The 15,035-nt window shown below is 42.4% G+C and overlaps 1 protein-coding gene across 1 annotated transcript in view; it reads right to left on the reverse strand.

The window, feature by feature from the left end:
• Positions 1-15,035, reverse strand: part of kkv (hyaluronan synthase-like protein kkv) — a 401,584-nt gene that overhangs the window by 188,497 nt on the left and 198,052 nt on the right. Inside the window, exon 5 of the mRNA XM_090387806.1 lies at positions 2,856-3,829. Coding sequence (XP_090243932.1) covers positions 2,856-3,829 — 974 coding nt within the window. The remainder of the gene's footprint in view (positions 1-2,855; positions 3,830-15,035) is intronic.

A 15,035-nucleotide genomic window follows, 5' to 3' on the forward strand; every position in this document is an offset into this window, starting at 1 on the left:
CTCCCTTCCAAACAGATCAACGATCACAAATCTGCTAGCCACAACGAATACTATCTTGTCAGCATTCGAGAAAAGGCACGAACTAGCTGTGACTTACTTAGACATTGAGGCTGCATTTGATGCCGTCCAAGTAAACCAACTACTCACTCTCCTGGAATGCCACTTCCAGATCACAGGGAACATATTATGCTTTCTCTCCTCTCTTCTGAATAACAGAGTTATAAAGCTTCATACAGGAGATCGCACCCTTACTAGATCCGTCACCGCAGGAGTCCCACAAGGAGGGGTCCTTTCCGGCCTTCTGTTCTCATCTATTATCTTCCCACTGGTTGCACATTCTCGATGTCTACTGAGCTATGCAGATGATATCAAGATACTGACTCCCATCATCCCTGGTCAAGACCTTGATCTGGTAAAAACGGAAATTAACAACACTCTCACTGCAGTCACATCTTACCTCTGCCAGTTCGGGCTCAAGATCAATCCTGCTAAGTCCGAATTCATGGTGTATTCATTGAAGCAAACTCCTTCTTCTCTCCAGCCTTCGGTCGGCAACATCCTCATCCCAATTGCATCCAGCCATCGTGATCTGGGCGTTGTATTCGACTCCAAACTTCGATTCAACGCCCACATAGACATGCTCCTCACACGTGCTTCAAGACTCCGGTGGATAGCAAAACAGCATCTCCTTCATATCAGAGATAAAAAGACAACCGTGAGGTACATAAGAGCAATCATCTTTCCACCTTTACTCTATGCTGCTGAAATTTGGGCGTCAGCGGCACCATCAATAAAGAAACCACTCTTTGCCACAGAATTCTGGCTCCTAAAGTGGGCCAACAGGAAGCACAACCTTCCAGCTCTGATTCACACCACGCAGCTTGCCAACTCTCTCGGGATTCCACGGCTTCCCACCTTAGTCGAAGACCAACGCCTCCTAGCAACAGTCAAGATGATAACAGGCATAATCGCAACACCTTCATTCTGGGATACCTGTGGCTGGAGGATCCCCCCTGCTGCCCTTAGGGCCAATCCCGAGCTCTACTCGCATTCAGCGCGACTCCATCTCTCGGACAGGTTCCTCCCTCAGCAGATGTTCAAGCAAACCCAGGCACTTGACGCCGACCTGAACAAATTCGCTATTGACCGGACTTACAGGAAAAAAATTATGTCTAGTAGGACTTATCTGCATTGACATGTGTACCTTGCATCTGTTCCTGTCTGATTGAGCTGGTGCTCTTATCTCGATGTTAAGTCAGCTCAATCAGACCTAACTCTCGTAAGGAGTTCTCTCCTTTGTATAAAATATGTTTTCTTTTGTAAAATTACCTGTTTTTGTAAATTAATTGTTCTATTTTCCCGGAAGTTTCGGGAAGTTGTACAAATGTAAACCCCTGGCTTTTTGGCCGTGAATGGCATTAAAGATTATCTCTCTCTCTCTCTCTCTCTCTAACATCTTCACACATGGTCCATCTGCCGATATGTTGTTTGTCTACGGTTTTTGTGGTGCAAATGCTGCTGCTTGTAGAGAATACCGTTTCCTAACCGCAGAATACCGGATTCAAGAGCGTTTACACCAAACCGCGTGAGATTGGTACAGTTCCCAGCGCTCATATTTCTTCTGAATGTGCAAATGAACAAAGTGTGGATCAAGTAGAACACATTCTTCAGTGGGTAGAACGTAGTCCTACTATTGGCACACACGAAGAATTTCTACGCGTATCGGCGTTCCACACGAATATTACGGCTTGTATCCATTTCACATACAGCGGGTGTAACACCTTCAACCAGGAGACGATTGGAATTTTGTCCAGCGGTGGGTAAATACTAATCGTCGATTAATTCCATTAATACTGTTCAGCGATGAAGCTACTTTCACCCGTGACGGTACCAACTCTCACAGGTGGTCAGACGAAAATCCACGTGCCACTGTAGAAGCAAGATTTTTAACATCGCTTCTCTGTAAACGTGTGGTGCGAAATCATCGACATTCGATTCCTGCTGTTACAAAATCGTCTTACGGGGCCCATATACCTGGAATTTCTGAAAAATGAACTTCCACCGCCATTGGAGGATGTTCCCTTGGTTACAAGGATTGCTATGTCCTTTCAGCATCCTGCACATACCTGTCTGATGATACAATATCTAAATCGAACTCTCCCTGAACAGCCGCAGTGGTCCGTTCATTGGCTACCAACGTCTGCAAGACCTCACTCCGTTAGTTTTATTTGTGGGGATGGATGAATGGATGAAAAGCGCAGTACATTAAGTAAAGGTAAATACAGAGACGAATTGCTCGCTCGCTCGCATTTTGGATACTGCTGCCTTCATAAAGAAAAACCAAGACGACCTCGGAAGAACAACACGTCACATTACCACAAGAGTTGCAAAGTGCGTTGAGGTTGACGACGAGATTTTCGAACATTTATTGCGAACTGCAAAAAAATTGTCAATTATTTGTTTTGTATCATTCAAAAAGTCAATAAATACCTCTCATAACTGCTTTGTGCGAGACAGTTTAAAACAGCTCTACCTCCGTATCCACTGAGAATTGCATGAACCTTGTTTTACTCAGAATAATCGATAGTATAACCTGCCAAAATATTCCTCCTGAATCACCCTGTATACATGATCGGAAGGCGTGATGCTGTTAGTAAAGCTCTCAATATCGTGAAAAGGCACCTATTAAAGTAGCCTCTCAGAATGTATGATTGCAAACTGACCGGGAATGTATTCGTATTTCTAAATTAATAAAATCTTTATTCCATTAAGTCTGATATGGTACTGATGTAGAGTAAGCGACATATCGGAAACGAAAGAAAGGAAAGTTCGTTTGACTTCCATTCGATACTCACTTTTCTGTGGTTGCCAGTCGTTCGCATTTCGGTGTCCAGATGTGCACTGTGACCCACGTCTGTGATAGGAGCCATAACAACCAGATCCACGCGTACTGATTAGACACGAAGTCCTGGAAGAAGTTGCCTTCGGGACAAGTCCAGAACAGATATTTCGGAATGATGTTCTCGAAGAAGCAGTCTTCCTCCGTTCGGATCCCGCAGGCGGCGATGAAGAGGGAGATGCAGACTGGGATGGTGAGGCTGACAGGAAAGGCGAAACTGAATCCTTGGATGCAAATTTTGCAAGCGAATTTTCCGACGACGTAGCAAATGAGAGAAGCGCTGGTGTGGATGAGGGCTACGTAGATTGGGGTCATGGCAAAGGAATCGATAGCGACCTGTTCATCGATCGGGCTGGCTGTGGGAAGGTCGGGCAAGTTCCCAGGGAGGAATTCCTTCCTGATTTGAACCACCGTGATCAGATGACTGCGAAAGCTGGAAAGGAAGTTCCTGAAGACGTGGGAGGTGTCCCCCAGGGTTATCTGGAGGAACCCCAGCATGGCACACAGAATGACTATGATCTTCCATACGGAAATAAAGATGTAGCAGAAATACCTGCTGCGCCGCAGGTCCTCCTTGGCGGTGCTGAGCTTGCGGATCAGTCCGATGGGCGACTTCTTGTCCAAGTAATTCTCCCACCACCTGAACGACACCAAGAACACGGACATCGGGATAGTCCACGCCCGTCTGTCATTCTCAACCATCGGCCAAACAACGAATCCCGTGGCGAGGGCGATAATAGCGATGATATCCAAGAGCACCTTCAGGGGTCGCTTGCCTTCTTCGGAATTTCGAGAGAGAAGTCCCAAGATGGCGGGCACGAAGCAGACGCAGTTGGTAAGCATAGCAGCCTTGACTACATCCAGTTCGGGAAGTACAATGAACGCAAGCAGGGAGAGTCCCAAAGTGTACAAGGTCTCCATGATGAGCACCTGAAAAAAAATAAATAATAATAATAGAAGGCACAGATCAGGAAAGGATCTCTTTCAGCTCCTATTGAATACACCGTAGGTTCATAATTTTAAGTAATAGATCGTCTTTCTTTGTTATTCGTTGTAATACCAAATCGTCCATAGCCGCTTAAGGTGGGGGTTGATTAAATGTGTATTCAAACATCTTTTGTAAATTAACTCGTTGTAAGTTCCATATATATATATATATGAAACTTAGTTAATTTACAATGCGATATTATTTTGCGTTATTATTTTCATATAAAATTTACAATCGAGGAAAGACAGACGTAGAATAGATGCGCGGAAATTTGTCTTTAGCCAGCGGGTGGTCAATTGCTGGAACAAACTTCCATCTGTCGTTGTGGAAGTTGATAGGTTAAATAAATTCAAGGAGGAAATGAGGAACTGGACAAACTTTTAGAAGGAATCGTTGTTGGAAATTTTTTTTTTCTTTTTGGCTGATGCTCATGCGCTTGCTTTCTTGCATCGCGTGCCTCTGTTACTACAGTATTGCTATTATGCAAATTATCATATTATATATGGGGAAAATCCCTGATGTCGTTTGACATTCAACACTCTACTATCATTACGTATCAATTAACATATCCTAATGCAATTCGGAATTTATAATTACTAATTTACAATATGATTTTCATATACAACGTATGTAATATTTGTAAAATAATCGGAGAAGTCTACCCGAATACAGTACGTCCAACACTTCCGTATGGCACTCTCCAGAAATTAAAACGAAAATCTTACATTAGATTAAACAATATTTAAAACTCAATTCAACGCAATTAAAAATAGGAAAATTAAAAGAATTTTCACGAAAAAATAGCAAAACGATTTTCTTGAAACTGACAACTGTGAAGCCGTCGTGATGACAGAACGAAAATTCCTGCGACCGCACACACGCTCGAAAAGCGTGTCAGCTTCAGGAAGGAAAATCGTTTTGCAATTTTTTCGTTAAAATTCTTTTAATTTTCCTATTTTTAATTGCGTTAAATTGAGTTTTCTTGGGTTAAATTATTTAATAATAATATCTTTATCGTATAGGTCACCGGTACACGCAGGTGCCACGACCACAATACCCTTCACGGCACCATGCCAGGGGTTAACAAGCGGTAGAGATAACCTCGCCGGGATTACAAAGATTAATTATAGGCAGATTATATTAAAAAAAAAAAAAAGTACTCATAGCAGATAACAATGACTTGGGAGGGAAACTAATACAAAATAACAAAAATAACACAAATTGTGATAACAAAAGATTTTCCTCGAGTCAAGTTTTCTGAGAGTTTCTTGCCCCGCCATAACGATCTGAGATCAGTTGGTAGTTCTGGAGACCACGTGCAGATCCAGGATGATCCGTCTATACTTTTTATCATCTATGATTTTAAATAAGTCAGCATCCAGGGATTGATTGAACCAGATGGAGCTTCTGATAAGGGAGGAACCGATCTTTCAAATGTAGTCTCGAAGGAAGAGCAAGAAGCTTGGGAGTAGAGCGGAGACCTGGTTGGGGAATCCGCCAGCACACGGTGTCCCAAACGTTGGGTGCTGAGACTCTCCCGGCAATCATTTTTACGGTGAAGATGAGTCTTCTCTCGTGCATTAATGCTGAAAACCTGGTTAAATTCAGCGCTTTGGCCATCGGTGTTGTGCGCTGCTGTGGTGGGAGATGACACTTCCAGGTTGCCCACTTCAGGAGCCAGGATTCAGCGGCTTTTAATGGTTTAATTGTGGTGTCTGCAGTTGAGCCCCACAACTCTACTCCATACAGTACACCTCCGAAAATCAGCATCCTGATATACATTTTTATCAGGTTTCTGTTGTGAATGTGTAGCAAGTGCTGCTTGGCAACCCACCGTTTCTTGTTGAATTTTGCACAGAGTTGTTCTATATGATGATGGAATCGTAATTTTCTGTCGAAGATTACAGATCTCTTTGCTTTTCAACGCAGGGGATCGGGACTCCGTCAATCGCAGGCTGAATTATGGGTGGTATCGGTTTAAGAGAGAATACTGTGATGTTCTAATGTAAGTTTTCCGATTTTTTCGTTTTAATTTATGGAGAGTATCGGACGGAAGTGTTCTACGTACTATATTCAGGTAAACTCCTCTTATTATTTTACAAATACTGATATCAACGTAGAACGTATTGAGCATTACAGCTCTGGTTCATACTATATACAGTACAGTATATGAAACGTGTGTTACGTTGGGCTCGTTTTGGGTCTGCTCTGTCGTGGCATTAAGGAACCTCCCGGATGCCAAGACAAAATATTGAGATAAATTCCTGTAAACGCACCTCGAAATAACTTATGTGGGCTATTTTGGCGCCCCGTGGAAAATACTTTGCTAAATATGAAATCATTTAAGTTGGACAATTTTTCGCCCTTTCGTCCAAACTCTGGTAACGTGGCCACACCAAAGCAGAGCGGAGATGGGGGAACCCCTGGTGCCGTTTGACAATAAACACACTCTACACACCAAAGCAGAACTGTTTCTTTAGTGCCCAGGTAAAGGACTTATCTATTTCTTCTTGAAGATCCCATTGAAATGAACTTTAGCGCATCAACGGTACTTTTATATAAAGACTGTCAATTTTTTTTCATACTCAAACACTTCCCTTCACACACCGCCGGTGTTGTGGTGGTTATTATTTTGCACTCTTCACTTATTACAGCGGAGAAGGACACTGCCCAATCTGATCGCGTTCAAGATGAAATTTCCTACTTTGGCGTCTTCCTATAACTAATGAAACCGTAAATAACTCCCAACGTAGCCCACTCTGAGGGTTCCCAAGAATTAACCTTGATAGCCTCACTTTGACCCCTCGTGATGTGAATGATCAGGACATAAGTAAAGGGTCACAGAAATCTTGATACTGATAATGTAAGTAGTGTTGGTTCTGAACTTCTTTTATCTTTTTTTTTTTTTTTAATTCTATGGATGCTGGGAAGCAAGTGCACAAGGTTCACATAAACAGATTAGCGCATTTTTAACAGACTAAACAAATCGCATTTATCAAAAATACTAAGTTTCTTTTTGATAAACTAAATGACTTGGATTTCATTGTCAGTTATCTTATTACTGATAATGAAACGCGTGGAGTTTAAACAGAAGGGTTCAAAAAACGTTCAGTTGCTTTCAATAACTCCCATATCTTTCTTCCGCTCCTTTCTCTATGCTGACTCACTTAAGAGCACCCTTCTCACAGCACTTCGAAGAACTGCAGGGCTTAGCATTAGTAATAGCCGCATGGTGCAAGAAAGCCTATGGCTTATGCTGCACCAGCCAAAAAAAAAAAAAAAAAAAAATCCGAATAAAACAATGATAAAAACAGAAAAACATAAATAATAATTAATAAAAAAAAGGAAATTAAACCTATCATCCTATGCGCTTCCCTCACCTGAAGGTACTATATCCAGATGACCTTTGAACTTCAAACTGTCGGCCTCTACCACCCATGAAGGCAACTTATTCCAGTAATTTATAACTCGCTGGCTAAAATAAAACTTCCTGCAGTCCAATCTAAACATCTTCCCCACCCCGTAACTTGAATTTATGTCCCCTAGTTCTAGCATCATTTATAATCTTGAAAATTTCGTCCTCATTCATTTTACTGATACCTCTCAGAGCCTTAAACACCTCAATCAGATCTCCTCTAAGGTGTCTAGTTTCCAAACTCTGCAACCCACATATTCGAAGTCTTTCTTCATAAGGACGCCCTTTTGCCGATCTCACCAGACGAGTTACTCTTCTTTGCACCCTTTCAAGAAGCTCGATGTCTTTCTTTAGGTGCGGTCTCCATACTTGAACACAGTATTCCAAGTGTGGTCTAACATAAGCCTTATATAATGGGATTATCACGTCCCTATCTCTACTTGCAAAAGTTCGATAGATCATCGATAGGACACCATGGGTCTTCCTAGCAACCTGTTTACAATGCTCAGAGAATTTCATGTCTGACCGTATCGTAACACCCAAGTCCCTTTCCTCCAGTACTGGGTTTAGTTGAACTCCACCAAGTGAATAAGTTATTTTTGGATTACTGTTTCCCAGGTGTAATACCTTACACTTTGTTGGATTAAGGCACAGCTGCCATTTTTCTGACCATTCCTGAAGTCTATCTAGGTCTCTCTGAAGAAGCTCAGCTTGACAGTGATCATTAACTACTCTACCAATTTTAACATCATCTGCAAATTTAGACATCATGCCTTCTATCCCCGTCGTTTATGAAAATTAAAAACAACAGTGGTCCTAATACTGATCCTTGGGGAACCCCACTTCTTACATCAACCCAATCTGAGGAATAGCCATTTATCAAAACCCTCTGCCTCCTGCCCTGAAGCCATCCTTCTATCCATCTAAGGATTTTCCCAGTGAGTCCAACCTGTTCCAGCTTATAAAGCAACCGCTCATGTGGGACTGAGTCAAAAGCTTTGCTGAAATCTAAATAAACAATGTCGAAATTATTCCCTAAATCCAGCTCGGGAGTGACCCTTTCGAAATAGCGAACCGGATTTGTTAAACATCATTTTCCCGTTACAAAACCATGCTGAGTATCCTTGAGAATTTCAGTTCGATCCAAATGATCCTGAATTCCACCCTTGATCATTGCCTCCATGATTTTCCCTACTACTGAAGTCAGACTGACAGGTCGATAATTTCCCACTTCACTCTTAGAGCCACCCTTATGTATGGGAGATACATTTGCACTTTTCCAATCCAAGGGAATCTCCCCAGAGTCTAATGATGCTCGCATAATTAGCCTCAATGGTGCAATGCACTCGCTTGCCGCCTCTCTTAAGATTATAGGGTATATTCCATCAACTCCAGGAGACTTACTTTCCTGTAGGATCGAAAGTTTTTTCATTAAATAATCTTGCGAAATTTCAATATCACTAATTACATATTTTTTCACTTCGCTCCCACAATTTCCCATTGCCACAAAGGGCTAAGTCGTGCTAATGCTAAATATAACTGAACACAAACACTCCTCACATAGTAGGAAGTGCTTTTATTGCCTAGCAGTTGAACACTTTAAAAATAAGGAACTTGAGAAACTAAATAGAATTTGCAGTAATTTTTCTAATAAATTTTAAAAAATAATAATAATAATAAACAAAAATAATAAAAATTGCAGAAGCATTCCGCCCCAACTGTAGTGCTACCTTAAACATTTTTTCTTTGCCAATTCTCCCTCCTTTTAATAATCATCATCATGCCTGGTCGCGCAAGCCAACAAACTTGTGATTGCTGCGGCAAAAATATTAAAGTCTTTTTGATCTGTAATGGCCCCTGCAAAAGAACCCTAGGGGAGTGCTGTTCTGGAAGATCTACGATTCCAAAGATAAGTTCCACGGCTCGATCTAGGTACTACTGCAGCCAATGCAAAAGCGGCATTTCAAGTGCTGGAAAAAACAACGCAGAGAGAGGCAGCACTACAACTGACCAAAATCACTCTATGAGCAATATGTCGTCAGAAGATTTTTTTACACACCTGTCAGGCCTGCCTGAAGAAGGTAAAACACGTAATAATCTGCAATGGCGACTGCAGCCGATCCCTATGCGGAAATTGCTCAGGACGGTCACTAATTTCTAAAATGACAAAGGTAGCTAAAGAGCGTTAGGTTTGTGCCCGATGCTAGTGCAAACCTTCCCCGAGGGTCGCCACAGAAGCTAACATGCTGCCAGAGCAGAATGACGACCCCAAAGACTCTACATCACTGAATACAGATGCTAACACCATACAGTCACTAGATGGATCTATAACAGAACAAATCCATTCACTGCGCCTAAACCTGGAGGCAATAATGGCAGAACTGAGCAATCAAATCACTACCATTGTCAGAGGAGAAATCATAGAAGTATGGTCCCGAATGGAGCATGTTCTGGTAAATCTTCATGTAGAACATGAGAGAACGAAGGCTAAGCTAGAAGCTTACCTTGAAGGAAGGGGGAAAGAAATGCCACAGCGCCCCCTATCCTATGCCCAAGCGCTGAGGACAACCCCAGATACAACCGCAAGCATCAAACTACTATCAACAAAGAAGAAAACATTACTCAGCACGCCACATCTGGTCATAATAAAGCCAGTGGAAAACTCGACAATAGACAGTAGCGAAGCAGTAAAAACTACCGTTGTCCAGAAACTGGCCAAGGACTTTAAAACCACAAGAATAAATTCCATCCGAAAAACAAGAAATGTTGGAGTAATCATTAAAACAACAACCAAGCAAGAGGCTCACTCTATCATCACCAATCCAACAGTCAGTACCCTAGGTCTTACAGCAGAAATCCCTAAAAAGAGAGGCCCATCCATACGTATATTTGATGTGGGCAAGGATATCACTCCAGAGAAAATCACAGATGAACTCTTCAACAGAAACTTCCAAGAATTAACTGACATAAGTAACGCCAAGGAACACCAAAATCAAAATATCACACTAGCTCCAAGTCTCCCCAGCTATACAATTGGGTGGTGGAACTGCTCCACAGGCATGGAACATCCTCAAACTACAGGACAGTCTTTATGGGTTGGAGCAGTCAAGGAGCACGTGCCTGTTCCAAAGTGCTTCCGATGCTGCCATTTTGGGCACACCACCCACACATGCAAACCGTGTCTACCTGCGGGCACTGTGCCCAAAAAGGGCAACTCTATAATTTTTGCCCAAACAGATCCACAGATGCAGTTTGTGCAAACTGCAAAGGTCGATGCAGCACATTCTCTCAGGGACAGTAAGTGCCCTGTTTATCTAAAAGCTAAGAGGAACCAACAAATAAAGACCGATTATGGCAGCACGCCCTAAATCATTCAACAGCAATATCATAAAGTTTATCCAACTAAACGCCCAGCGAGCCCGAGCAGTAAGTGCTCAGATTAGAATCAGGGCCGAAGAGGAAAATGCTGACATATTAATTCTACAGGAGCCATATACCCATTCAAAGCTAGTCAGGGGATACCCCCTGACTTTCAAAATCATACATACAGATGAAGACAAGCCCTGGGCTGCCACAGTTGTCCGTAACCCTAACATTATGGTTATAAGGATTTCCTCCCTATGCATTGCATGGGCGGCATGTGCCCATGTAATTTGCCCGTTGGGAGCCTTCTACCTCATCTCCCTCTACTGCAGACCTGGCCAAGATATCACTCCAACAATAAATTATCTACGTACAGTCGTTGCTACACTTCCCAACAGCACTTCCTGACCACTGATCGCTTTGGGTGCCGCAATGGGCAGCTTCTTGAAGATTTCCTGGCCACTTCTCCCTTCCTGGTTCTGAACAAGCCCAATAACCTGCCTACCTATTCCAGCACTCTGTGGGAATCCACAATAGATATCTCCATAGCTAGCTACACGATCCATTTCCAGTAAAATTTCTGGGTGATAGGTCAATGAGGCCTGGACCACCTCAGATCACAGAGCTATTACATTTCAGCTCACAAGATCCATTGATCCAACTCCACCACCTCACTACAATATTAGTCGCTATGCCATTAACAAGGCCAATTGGGAAATCTTTTGCTCCACGCTGCAGACCATGATCCAGAACCACAACTCTTCTGATCTTCCAGCACTGGACCCCAACCAACTATCAAAAGCTCACAACAGAAATCATCATCCAGGTCTGCAATCAATCAATTAGAAAGAAAAGACCAATGCCGTCCCATGGTGGTCCTCAGAGCTGGAGCACCTTTGCCGAATTGTACACTCCAAAAGAAAAGCCTTTCAGAGAGCTCGTATCTCTTGGCCCCCAAATGAGGTCAACACCCTGCGTGAAGAATATCGAAGAGTCAGAAACGACTACACCTCCCTTATAAGGCAGTGTAAAAGATCATCTTGGGAACGACTCGTCAAAACGACTGGCAATACTGAACCCTGGGGGGTGGTGTACCGTATCACCACCAACCAACAAGCTCCCGAGGGGCGAAGTTATCCAATCCACTCTCACACCAAACGGCACTATGACTACATCGTGGGAGCAGTCTATGGCCAATATTCTGGACACACTTTTTGGTACAGATACTGATCCTCTGACAGTACAACAGCAAGAAATATGCCAGGCAAACAACATCTACTTCAACAATGCTGTAGAAGACCAATTTACCACCGATGAACTGCAGCAGGCTCTTACCAAAATGAAAGAGAGGAAATGTCTCGGACCAGATCTCATTGAACCCGAAGTCCTTAAAAAGACCGCCCAAATTAACATCCAGTTTCTACTTGACCTCTTTAATAAGTGCTTATCCCATGGATCTTTCCCAGAAGAATGGAAAAACGCCAATGTAAAACTGATCATAAAAAATCCGTCTAAACCGCTCCAACAACCAGAGTCATATCAACCCATTGCCCTTTTATCCATGGTCAGTAAACTGTTTGAACGACTACTACTAGTACGGCTCCAAGACCATTACATCAAAGCTGGGCTCCAGTCCAACTTCCAGTTTGGATTTCGACTGGGGCGTTGCACAGAAGACGCACTGCAAAGGATTATCTCTGCAGTCTCAACTTCTACCTCCAAATACTACCTACTAATAGCAATAGAGATCGCAGGAGCATTTGACAGGCTCTGGTGGGCAAGTATCCTTCGCAGACTTAGGCAAGCAAACATACCATTAAATTTATACAAATGCATCGAAAACTACTTATCAAATAGGATAATTACAATCTCCTCAACGTACCGAAGAACTACCAGGTCAATCTACAGAAGTTGCCCCCAGGGTTCAGTCCTTGGTCCTTTTTTGTGGAACATTGTCCTGGATGAGCTCCTTGGACTGGACCTAGGTCCTGTAGCTATACAAGCCTTTGCTGATGATGTGACCATCTCGATTGAGGCTGACAGCAGAGCTTCTCTGGAAGCCAGAGGAAACCAAACACTTCAAATCCTTCAGAACTGGGCAGCCCTACACAAACTAAGACTCACCTCAAAAGACAATCCATTCTCCTGAAGGGATCACTGCAGCCTACTAGAAACCCCACTATCAAACTTAAAGGCCAAACTGTCAAGCTAGTTTCTACGTTAAAACTACTGGGAATAGTACTTGACTCTAAGCTCACTTTCTCTCCGCATCTTGCACACCTCCACGCGAAAGCGAGAAACTACACTGCTCTCATCGCACGGGTGAGTCGTCGCGATTGGGGATTGAACCGACGCACCCTTAAGATTCTGTACAAATCAATCTTCCTTCCCTTCATAACGTATGGATCAGGGGTCTGGTTTCGCAGAGCAAATCTTTACAACAAAGAACGTAAACTGGGAACCATCCAGCGCACCATCCTTCTTACTATTAGTATTAGTAACGGCCGCATGGTGCAAGAAAGCCTATGGCTTATGCTGCACCAGCCAAAAAAAAAAAAAAAAAAAAAAATCCGAACAAAACAATGATAAAAACAAAAAAAAAAAAAATAAATAAAATAAAATAAATAAATAAATAATAATTAATAAATAAAAAAATAAAACAAAAAGGAAATTAAACATATCATCCTTACCCGAAAGTACTATCCAGATGACCTTTGAATTTCCCCAAACTGTCGGCCTCTACCACCCATGAAGGCAACTTATTCCAGTAATTTATAACTCGCTGGCTAAAATAGAACTTCCTGCAGTCCAATCTAAACATTTCCCCCCGTAACTTGAATTTATGTCCCCTAGTTCTAGCATCATTTATAATCTTGAAAATTTTGTCCTCATTCATTTTACTGATGCCTCTCACAGCCTTAAACACCTCAATTAAATCTCCTCTAAGGTGTCTAGTTTCCAAACTCTGCAACCCACATATTCGAAGTCTTTCTTCATAAGGACGCCCTTTTGCCGATCTCACCAGGCGAGTTACCCTTCTTTGCACCCTTTCAAGAAGCTCGATGTCTTTCTTTAGGTGCGGTCTCCATACTTGAACGCAGTATTCCAAGTGTGGTCTAACATAAGCCTTATATAATGGGATTATCACGTCCCTATCTCTACTTGCAAAAGTTCGATAGATCATCGATAGGACACCATGGGCCTTCCTTGCAACCTGTTTACAATGCTCAGAGAATTTCATGTCTGACCGTATCGTAACACCCAAGTCCCTTTCCTCCAGTACTGGGTTTAGTTGAACTCCACCAAGTGAATAAGTTTTTTTGGGATTACTGTTTCCCAGGTGTAATACCTTACACTTTGTTGGATTAAAGCACAGCTGCCATTTTTCTGACCATTCCTGAAGTCTATCTAGGTCTCTCTGAAGAAGCTCAGCTTGACAGTGATCATTAACTACTCTCCCAATTTTAACATCATCTGCAAATTTAGACATCACGCCCTCTATCCCTTCATCAATGTCGTTTATGAAAATTAAAAACAACAGTGGTCCTAATACTGATCCTTGGGGAACCCCACTTCTTACATCAACCCAATCTGAGGAATAGCCATTTATCACAACCCTCTGCCTCCTGCCCTGAAGCCATCCTTCTATCCATCTAAGGATTTTCCCAGTGATTCCAACCTGTTCCAGCTTATAAAGCAACCGCTCATGTGGGACTGAGTCAAAAGCTTTGCTGAAATCTAAATAAACAATGTCGAAATTATTCCCTAAATCCAGCTCGTGAGTGACCCTTTCGAAATAGCGAACCAGATTTGTTAAACATGATTTTCCCTTTACGAAACCATGCTGAGTATCCTTGAGAATTTCAATTCGATCCAAATGATCCTGAATTCCACCCTTGATCATTGCCTCCATGATTTTCCCTACTACTGAAGTCAGACTGACAGGTCGATAATTTCCAACTTCACTTTTAGAGCCACCCTTATGTATGGGAGATACATTTGCACTTTTCCAATCCAAGGCAATCTCCCCAGAGTCTAATGATGCTCGCATAATTAGCCTCAATGGTTCAATGCACTCGCTTGCCGCCTCCCTTAACATTGTAGGGTATATTCCATCAACTCCAGGTGCCTTACTGGTCTGTAGGCTCGAAAGTTTTTTCATTAAATAATCTTGCGAAATTTCAATATCATTAATTACATATTTTTTAACTTCGCTCCCACAATTTCCCATTGCCACAAAAGGCTTTTCATTTGTAAATATCGATGCAAAATAACTGTTGAGTTCATCTGCAACGGCAGCTGGTGTATTTAATACTATCCCCTTTCCCTTACGTAAAGGTCCGATCTGGTTTGTCCTGCTCTTCTTGGCA

Source organism: Mastigoproctus giganteus, chromosome 13 (assembly GCF_048544385.1).
Source record: "Mastigoproctus giganteus isolate SK-2022 chromosome 13, ASM4854438v1, whole genome shotgun sequence".
Taxonomy (NCBI): Eukaryota; Metazoa; Arthropoda; class Arachnida; order Uropygi; family Thelyphonidae; genus Mastigoproctus; species Mastigoproctus giganteus.